This window comes from Danio rerio, chromosome 24, assembly GCF_052040795.2.
Source record: "Danio rerio strain M-AB ecotype USA chromosome 24, GRCz13ab, whole genome shotgun sequence".
Lineage (NCBI taxonomy): Eukaryota > Metazoa > Chordata > Actinopteri > Cypriniformes > Danionidae > Danio > Danio rerio.
The window spans coordinates 24,147,690-24,157,831 of NC_141044.1; the positions used below are offsets into that span (position 1 = coordinate 24,147,690).

Here is a 10,142-nt window from a genome sequence, read left to right on the forward strand (position 1 = left end):
ACCCATGCCTACTAAATCCAGAGAATTTTTAAGTTGTCTCTTAATTCTTTCCAAAGCTGCAAATGCAAAAAAAGTTTTTTATCCTAATCCTTTCCATTTTTAATTACAGAAACTAATTAGTAAGAACTGATTTGTAAACACTGATCCTCACCTGAGTAATAATGATGTGACAGACATGTAACACTACAACACTGCCATCTGCTGACTCTGAGGAGGACCTCCAGCACCACCAGCTAAGCCGGAAAACTGACAAGAGCCTGGAACCAATGTTCAAGACATTAGGTAGCACAACATGATACTTCACTGCCCAGCACAAAGTACATCCTAACATTTCTCTAAAAAATACCCATCTCACTTTTAAAGAAATCCCCAAAATATCCCCATCATCATCATTTTTCTGTGAAAATACACAATGATCTATTAAAATCTAGATCTATTGGACCAACAAAATCCTGAAGGGCTGCCAGTAACCATTGACATTCATAGTAGGAAATACAAATACTACAGAATTAAGTGCGAACAGGTTTGTGACATGTGAAGGGTGAGTAAAAGATGGCATTTTCATATTTGGGTGAACTATCCCTTTAATTCTTTCTATGGAATGCCATGCAATGAGATATTTGTGCAAATTTGGGTTATTGGTTTTCCATAAGATTAGTCTGTACCGAAGCCAAAACAGGAACTAATCTTTCAAAATAATTTAAGATCATTGTGCAAGAATAAGTACACCCCATATGATTGTGATTTTAAAAAATTAAGTCAGACAAAGAGTTGTAGGAAATTCTATATCATATTTATATTATTTTCCTTATCCTAAATATGATCGGTCACCACTTTTTATGTTAATAAATAGAACTGTTTAATAAAACTGTATTTCCATATTCTCAAAGAAATGTTTAACAGATGATGTTCTCATTTATGCTAGTCACTGTATAAATGCTCAGTTTCTACACCAAATCTTCTGTTTTGTGCCCTGCTGGCTGTGTATCTTCAGTCATGGTCAAGAACTCAGTCCAGTTGCTCCAGAAGCCTCTGGAATAATGGCCGGTGTGGACGATGAGACCCCAGAGGCGCCTTTGAGCGCTCTTCTCTCTGAGGGCCAGACGTGCCTCTCGCTCTGTCACGTTCAGGCTGATGTTGAGGATCTGCAGGAGCAGCAGGTGAAGCAAACCTCCAGTCACGATACTGCTGTACCAGGCACAGGTGAAGCACAGCGCAGAACTGAACACGCAAACAAACAGCTCATTATTGAACACTTTATTATTAATAGAATGCTGAATACTAAACATGAGCAGTCTAATGCTATGAAGAGTCATATTAACACATTATAATAAAATAATCTGAACTGTGTTTTGAACTGAACCTAAACTGGCACACTCAGAAGAACCATAACAATAATACTAAATCATAAAAAGGGGTAAACTATGTGCCCTTTAAAGAGCTGTGTGGGGATGAACAGAACTTTAAAAGGCACTGTAAGACTTGAGATACCACAAATACCTTGACGTCTTTGACAATTCAAATATGAGCTGAAAACACAGAGACAATCGGCTCCACAACACACAAGGTGGGAATGCGAGAAAACCAGCTCCACTCCATTCCTTCATTTACATTTGAAGCATCCCGGTTCACCCACCCTCTCTACTGTACATACTGTACTCATACAGAATGGTCATTTCAAAGTCTGAATGTTCTAAATCAACCAAAGTGACTTTATCTATCATGTTTGATATCATTTGAAATGTCTCAGTGTGACTGATGCAATGGTCTCATTCCCTCAGAAATAGACAATCAAAACAATAAATATATAACTTCAGGCATCTTTTGAACCACTGTGAAGGGTGTGCCTCTCCTATAGACAGAAACTCTTTCACTAAAGGCAAATGCCTTTTGTTATTCACACACCCCTTTCTTCGAGGGGATTCTTGGATTGACTACTTAGGGTAAAGTTTCTAAATGTTCGGCGCGATTCTGTTACCCAGATCAGCCCATAACGTAGAACTTCATGTTCCATGTTATGTATATTTTGAAGTCAGGTATGCATCGTTTAATCTTGGATTTATCTTTGATAATTTGATGTCTTGTATTGATCGTTTATAAATTGACTGAATAATTAGCATAACACACATTTTCCTGACTATTAAATTATGTTTGAACATATTTTGCTAACTCTGTAATTATTCGTTCTAGTAGATTACGCTGTATCCTTGTTTTCCGCACTTTGTGTCAGGTCAGTAGATGGACTAAAATCCAGTTAAGATGGAGCATTGGGCACACTAATTGTATTTTAGGGATCCGACTGACTCTTGATATTGATTCAAGTGTACTTAGGTGGAAAGGGCGTCAACTTCCGGCTAGGACAACAAGGAGTTGCACAACTAACCTAGATAGGGTACCCGACCCTTGTTTGAAAGTAATGTTATTCTAAATTAAGTGTATATGGGAAACCATGGGCTTGGCTAAACCAAAATTATTATAGAGTACAGTAGTCAGTTACATTTATAAAAATGGCCCTAACCTCTGATTGGAAGTGGTATTATCTTTACTAAATGGTGTACATCTAAGGAGAAACAATCAAATTACTTTAGAATGAGCAAGCATGGGAGCAGCCATCTATAAGTAGTAGTCATCTACCTCTGTTTAATATTCAAGACTGACAAGAGTGTGACCATGAGGGATGCCATCGGCCGGGGCGATTTCTCTGAGCGACATGAGCACCCGAATGAACAAATGTAATAATAACGAGTGAAGACAAAAGGTTCAAACATTTATCTAAATTATATAATGATATAATCTTCTTAATGTTTTATGATTGGAGTCAGATAAAACGAAAGATAAATATATTATAATATTCTAAACCACCTCATATTCAAATTGGAGTCAGATACGAGTTAAATTTGAAGTGAATCAACATTGAGCACTGGATAGACTGAAGAGGCAGTGAACCTTCAACCACCAGTGGACACCTCCATTGGACCAACTGGGCGGACCTTACAGCACATTATGACATTTTTTTTATTAAAAAACCCAAAACATATTGTGGCGAGGGGGCGTGGCCGAGAGCCGTGGGAACGGAGTGAGGCCACCGCGTAAGTGGATACACCTGCTGTGCGCACCTGCCTCGAATCCCACGGAAGGAGCTCTGGACTAAAAAAGGAGGAACGATGGCAGAGGAAGCCAAGAGAGGACCGGGCCCGGACATATTTTACTTTTGCTTTCAGTTTGACGGAGCTGCCGTCCGTTTGTTTTCACTGTAATGAAGTTTACGGCCCTTTGGCCGCCGGGAAGAAGGAGGCGGAGAACCGACGCAGGTTTAAATTATTTATTAATAACAGTGACGGCAGCTCCTCACGGAGACTGCCGTCTAAACCAAAACAAACGGACAAACTGAAAGCAAAAGTAAAATATGTCCAGGCCCGGTCCTCTCTCGGCTTCCTCTGCCATCGTTCCTCCTTTTATAGTCCAGAGCTCCTTCCGTGGGATTCGAGGCAGGTGCGCACCGCAGGTGTATCCACTTACGTGGTGGCCTCACTCCGTTCCCACCGCTCTCGGCCACGCCCCCTCGCCACACATATATTTTGCTCTAGCATGTTCTTAAATTATCCTAAATGTTTTGAAGAATGTTCAAATCCAGAGAAATAAGCCATTTTCACTAGTCTCGGTATTAGCACCTAACATCATGTTCCCAAGGCAGGATTTGCAAAGAAACTGGGATTAGAATTTCATTAACAAGCAGTTGGATAATAAAATGTGTGAATTAAAAATTAAATATTTATATATTGTGTAAAATAGTGTAATTATTAAATTATATATTGTAAAATAACCCGCAACTTCTCTTAGAAGCAGAAGTTCTAATATTTGAGCAGGCCTTGATGTTGAGAGCAGCAGATGATGTTTAGAAAAGGGATTTGTGTTCATTTTCTTCTCTGCGCTCTGCTATGGAGATAAAAATTGATGCAGTGCATTTGAAGCAAAAAGTCAACAAAACCCCATTAAATTGACGATTCAAAGTGATGCTTCAGAGGGGAAAAACATCTTTTTCCATGAATATCTAATGAACTGGAAGGAACAGAGGCAGTGAATACAAAGAGAAGTGTGTGTCTGTGTGTGTGTGTGTGTGTGTGTGTGTGTGTGTGTGTGTGTGTGTGTGTGTGTGTGTGTGTGTGTGTTTGTGTGTGTGTGTGTGTGTGTGTGTGTGTGTGTGTGTTTTTTCACCTGTATTGACTGTAGACATCGGGACAGTAGAAGAGAGCAGTCAAGACTCTCTGATCAGGACACACACTTGCCAGAACCAGACTGATGCCAAAAATCGACGTCAGCAGGAAGAAGAGCAGCGTCAGAAGGAAAGTGCGGTGATTGGCCAGTCCAACACAACTGTTGATCCTGATACCAGACACTGAGCTTCATTTACACAGATCACTTACACACAGGGTCAGGTCTATTACACACAGGCTGACAGGAAGAACAACACATTTAGCAGGCACTTCAATGCACTTTAATCCAACTATATTTCAAAAATGGCTTGTTAGAATATATATCAGTATATACAGTTGAAGGCTAAATATTAGCCCTCGAGGAAATTTCCACAGTATTATCCAACACTGTAATAAAACGCATGGTTCCACTCAATTCATCCATGTTGTCCCAACACAAATTGGTTAACTCAATATTTTTAAGTGGAGGGTGTCACGGTGGCATAGTGGATAACAATCGCCTCAAGGTCGTTGGTTTGAGCCTTGGCTGGGTCAGTTGGCATTTCCATGTGGAGTTTGCATGTTCTACTCGTGTTCGCTTGGGATTCCTCTGGGTGGTCCAGTTTTCCCCACAAGTCCAAAGACTTGCGCTAAATAGGTTAATTGGGTAAGCTAAATCGTCCATAGTGTATGTGTGTGAATGACAGTGTAGGGGTGTTTCTCAGTAATGGGTTGCAGCTGGAAGGGCATCCACTGTGTAAAACATATGCTGGATAAATTGGCGGTTCATTCAGCTGTGGCAACCCCAGGTTAATAAAGCAACTTAGCCGAAAAGAAAATGAATGAATTTAGGTGGACTGAACATAAAACAATTAAGTTGTCCCAAAGAAATCTCAAGAATTGTGTTGTTTCATCTCATTTAAACAAGCAGCAGTTTCTGTGTGTGTATTACATTTTGGTTTCAGGAGAAAGTCTTATTTCTTTAAATTTGGCTAGAATAAAAGTAGTTTTTTATTTTTTTGAAATCAATATTATTGTGATTTTTCTATTATCTATAGAATTATCCACTGTTTTCAAATGACTTGCCTAATTAACCGAAGTTTAACCTAATTAACATAGTTAAGCCTTTAATTTGCATTTTAAGCTGAGTATTAGTATCTTGCAAAATAAGTAGTAACGTAGTTATGTACTGTTATTATGGCAAACACAAAAGTTGGTTATTAGAAATTAGTAAAAAAAAAAAAAAGTATTTAAAAATGTGTTAAAACAAATCTCTACTAAACAGCAATTGATAAATATTTGAAAAAGAATTAAGTCCACAGAAGGATAATAATTGTCTTATAAACAGAAATGTTTATATTTTTATAATTGTTTACATTTTTACATAAATGTTCGCAAAAGCTTGAACGTGGTTTTCCTTTAGTGTTGCTTGTACTATGGTAAACATTCAGTTGTCTAATATATTTATATATATATATATATATATATATATATATATATATATATATATATATATATATATATATATATATATACATACATACATACATACATACATACATACATACATACATACATATTTCAGCCACAACCCATCTCTGGGAAACATCCACACACACACACACCCATACACTACAGACAATTTAGCCTACCCAATTCACCTGTACCACATGTCTTTGGACTGTGGGAGAACTGGAGCACCCGGAGGAAAGCCAAACCAGGGAGAACATGCAAACTCCACACAGAAAAGCCAACTGAGCCGAGGTTCGAACCAGCACTACCTACTGTGCCACTGCTTCGCTCTAGATGAATTTATTACTGTTTATTTATGACCATGAAAACTTTCCCACATATTACTTCTTAGCTTGTATAGCTTATAGTTTTTCTTTTGAATTACTTTTGTGAAAAGATAAGTGAAGTTTATTTATAAATTAATTTCGAGAGGATCGAAATTAGAGCCCGGGGCTCAAGGATCTTATGAGCTCAGGGCTCTTGCCAAACAAGCTTTATAATTAATCATCAGATAAGTTTGAACTCTTGAAAATGATATTTCATCTCACCATGTTGCAATGCAGAGAACTTCAGGGGCTACATTTAAATTTGAATAAAAATTAAAGATTGGCAGTTGGCATTTCTGTGTGGAGTTTGCACCCCCCTCCCTCCTTCTGAGCAAAATTTGACCCAAAAATATTATAAAACTGCACTGAAATGTACAAACACAAAAAACACAAAACATCTAGCGTTTCTTTTTCTCTGTCAATTTAAAGCAAACCTACCAGACACAGTGATGATCCAGCCTCAGCACACAGACCCCACAGATCCTGCAGTGTCCGGCTCTCCGAGGACGCACCACCTTACACACAGCACACCAGTTCCTCTTCTGAACGCCTTCTTCTTCTTCTTCTGTCCCGGGTTCACCAGTGTGTTCAGATGAAGCGACCCGACTGCCTATGACCACCTGATGTCGGGCTCCATTCAGATATACCCCATCTACATCAGGCGGAGTGCTGTGATACGTCACTGTACTGTGAGTCTCAGATGGACGAGGTCTGACCAAACCTGGCCCTCTTTTGGTGAGCATAAGGAAAATAACAGTGAGAGCGACACCAGCCGTCACCACAGCCAGCTGAAGCTCAGTGACTTCCCCTCGAGGAACCACCTGCGTGAGGAACAGGTAGAACATGTAGAAGAGGGAGAAGAGAGCGAGGCCGAGGAAGAATAGAGTGCGACCTTTCTTTCGGTGAGTGAAGAAATAATACCACAGGACAGTGATGGGCATGGCTGTCAGCATTATAATTCCCAGCAGGTAGTGCAAAGCTGCAATGTGCAAAAAAACAGGCAGTAGAATGAGAGGAGGGATGAGTGATACGTCTATTTGTCGGGCACCGGATATCCAAGGCACCCGCAGACGGTCATTGATGGTGGCCAGTGCCCGAGACACAGAGTCTGGGTTTTGAGGCTCCTTGTTCATCCATCTGGAAAAGAAAATATGTTTTCAAGTCCTTCATTTAAAGCAGCGGTCTCAAACTCAATTTCCGGAGGGCCGCAACTCTGCTTAGTTTAGCTCCAACCACCTCCAAATCACACCTGCTTAATGGTCTCTAGTAGTCCTGAACACCTTGATTAGTTGAATCAGCTGTGTTTAATTAGGGTTGGAGCAAAACTGCAGAGCTGCGGCCCTCCAGGAATCCAGTTTGAGACCCACTGTTTAAGGGGATGGTTCACTAAATACTAAAGATTATGTCATCATTTGTTCACTTTCACATCACACAAACCTGTAAGAAATCTCTTCTGAACACTAATAAAGTCACTTCTGTCCATCTATTAAAAATCTACTTCCATTTATTTTTCTAACCCAAAATTATGACACTCTGAAATTAGTGCCGTCAAAAAAGTTTGATTAATCGCATCACAAATACTACTTTTTTTTCAAAATATGTGTGTACTGTGCATATTTATTATGTTTGTGTGTGTTTACACAATATATGCATGCATGCATATTGTTTGCATATACACTCACCGGCCACTTTATTAGGTACACCTGTCCAACTGCTTGTTAACGCAAATCTCTAATCAGCCAATCACATGGCAGCAAATCGATGCATTTAGGCATGTAGACATGGTCAAGGCGATGTGCTGCAGTTTAAACCGAGCATCAGTATGGGGAAGAAAGGTGATTTAAGAGACTTTGAACGTGGCATGGTTGTTGGGGACAGATAGGCTAGTCTGAGTATTTCATAAACTGTTGATCTACTGAGATTTTCATGCACAACCATCTCTAGGGTTTACAGAGAATGGTACAGAGAATCTTGAGGCTGATGGGCAACAGCAGCAGAAGACCACACCTGGTGTCCCTCTTGTCAGCTAAGAACAGGAAACTGATGTTCCAATTCACACAGGTTCACCAAAATTGGACAATAGAAGATTGGAAAAACGTTGCCTGGTCTGATGAGTCTTGATTTCTGCAGCGACATTCGGATGGTAGGGTCAGAATTTGGCGTCAACATGGATCCATCCTGCCTTGTATCAACGGTTCGGGCTGGTGGTGGTGTAATGGTGTGGTGGATATTTTCTTGGCTAACTTTGGGTCCGTTTGTTAGTTGCCATTGCTTTTGTAATCTGTGGTTTTGTTTTGATTTATTTTATTGTTATTACACTTGTCAAACTAAATCAGTCAGAAAAAGCATTTTTATTATTTGATATCTGAAGATTTTAAAGAGTTTTGTTTATGATGAACAGTCTTTTGGTGGAGGGACAGAAATCCCTCATATTTTATTTTGAATATGTTAATTTGCATTATGAATATGAATTCAATTTTTCTATTCAGTTTGACTTATAATGCACTTTTAAACAACACAGTTGACCAAAGTGCTGACAATAAAGAGTAAAACAGAGTGTAGCACTAAAATACAAATAAATAAACATAAAATGTTCTAACGGCAAATTAAACAAGTAGGTTTTAAAAAGATATTCAAAACCGGTAATTGAAGAGGCTTGTCTAATATACAAAGGCAGCACATTCCACTATTTAGGTGCAGGCATGAAAGTGATATGGATTTTGAACGACATGTAAGTGAGCAAATGATGACCATTTGCCATTTTATTTCATGTAAATATAAATACTTTAACCCACAGTTAGATTTTTTTCACTCACCTGTCACAAGCCTCATCCAAATCCTCACAGTCACAGCAACATGCCACCATGTGACTGCGACTGCCATGACGGTCAATGTACTCACAACAGCACAGAAGTTCATCCGGATCTGCTGCTCGACTAGATCTCTTCTTCATGATGGACATCAACTCATAAAACAAAGAGACCGCATTCCTGTAAGAGAAACAAGTTTACAGTTCAGATGCATGTCTCAGTATATTAGTACTGTATGGCAGAGACCGACTAATGGGCAGACAGACACTGTATATTCTGTGGTCATTAATCTGGCAAATCCTAAAATGATATGGATTAATCATCTTTATAGGAAATTTCCTAATACAATATTCTCTTCGAATTAAAGACTGGAGTCTTGTCTAATGTAAAGTAATAAGATTATGATAAAGACATTTTTTAATTAAGTTTTAAAAAATTAATGAGTGCAATTAACATAAAAAAATTTCAAAACTTGTTGACAGCACTAACATTTTAAATAATAAACGAAGAATAATATGTAATTAAACAGAAACTAAGACTACAGAAAGGTAAAACTACAGAAAGCAATATAAAAGTAGGGAAACGCTAGATTAAAGAACTGACGTTAGAAAGAAATCATTCTGGCTGTAAACTTAAATAGGACGTAAGTTACGCTTTTTAACACGTTTGTACCAGGTTTGTACCTACAAACTACTCATAAGATAGAAGGCAGGAAAGTGAAAAAAGACAGACTGACCATCCAGAACACGTCAGATAACAGAAGAAGTACGATAATAGGCAAATGGACTGATTGGGAAATTCTCGTAAGGCTGAGAGCATAGATCTTGTACTTACAGCACTCACAACACATTCATATTGCAGGAGATGAACTTCCTTTCTAGTACTGTAAACATGCTCGCCAGCTGCCTCAGGTTGGATTTCGGAACATTCTAGTCTTTTAGCCTTCTTCTTCATAGGAACTTAATCATTCATTTCACAGAATCGAAGAGTGGCCGAAAAAACTATAGCAAGTAGTCCAAATGTATGAAGTTTACTTCGAAAAGCACCAGGAAGTAGCGTGACATAAACACAGCAGCAGCAGTACGCCGCTGTGTGTCTGAATTGTCGAATGGAAACGCGCTTTGTCCTGGTCTTCCTGACGTCAGTGAAAACTAACCATTTCATTACCTCTCGTTGTAACAAGTGGGGGTTTTTCCATTCATTCATTCATTCATTCATTCATGCATGCATGCATACATTCATATAGGTTTTACTGAATGACGAATTTTTTTTGTTTTAAGATGTTTTTACACAGTCTGAGG

General features: G+C 38.8%; 2 protein-coding genes across 7 annotated transcripts in view; both read right to left on the minus strand.

Moving 5' to 3' along the window:
• The window catches only part of vipr1b (vasoactive intestinal peptide receptor 1b), a 738,286-nt gene that overhangs the window by 391,181 nt on the left and 336,963 nt on the right, over nucleotides 1-10,142 (minus strand). The gene's annotated exons all lie outside the window — the stretch shown is intronic.
• zdhhc23b (zDHHC palmitoyltransferase 23b) lies at nucleotides 772-9,939 on the minus strand. Of its 2 annotated transcripts, none has more exons than XR_015524383.1 (5): nucleotides 9,676-9,939; nucleotides 8,848-9,021; nucleotides 6,470-7,168; nucleotides 4,216-4,452; nucleotides 772-1,221 (listed from the first exon to the last, which is right to left on the minus strand). XR_015524383.1 is itself a non-coding variant. In NM_001003757.2 (5 exons), exons 2-5 carry the CDS (start codon nucleotides 8,982-8,984, stop codon nucleotides 948-950), a joined length of 1,278 nt encoding a protein of 425 aa, NP_001003757.1. In that variant the 5' UTR covers nucleotides 8,985-9,021; nucleotides 9,676-9,938; the 3' UTR covers nucleotides 840-947. The 2 variants fall into 2 exon arrangements, 1 of the variants encoding a protein (NP_001003757.1); NM_001003757.2 differs by having other exon boundaries at nucleotides 840-1,221; nucleotides 4,216-4,383; nucleotides 9,676-9,938.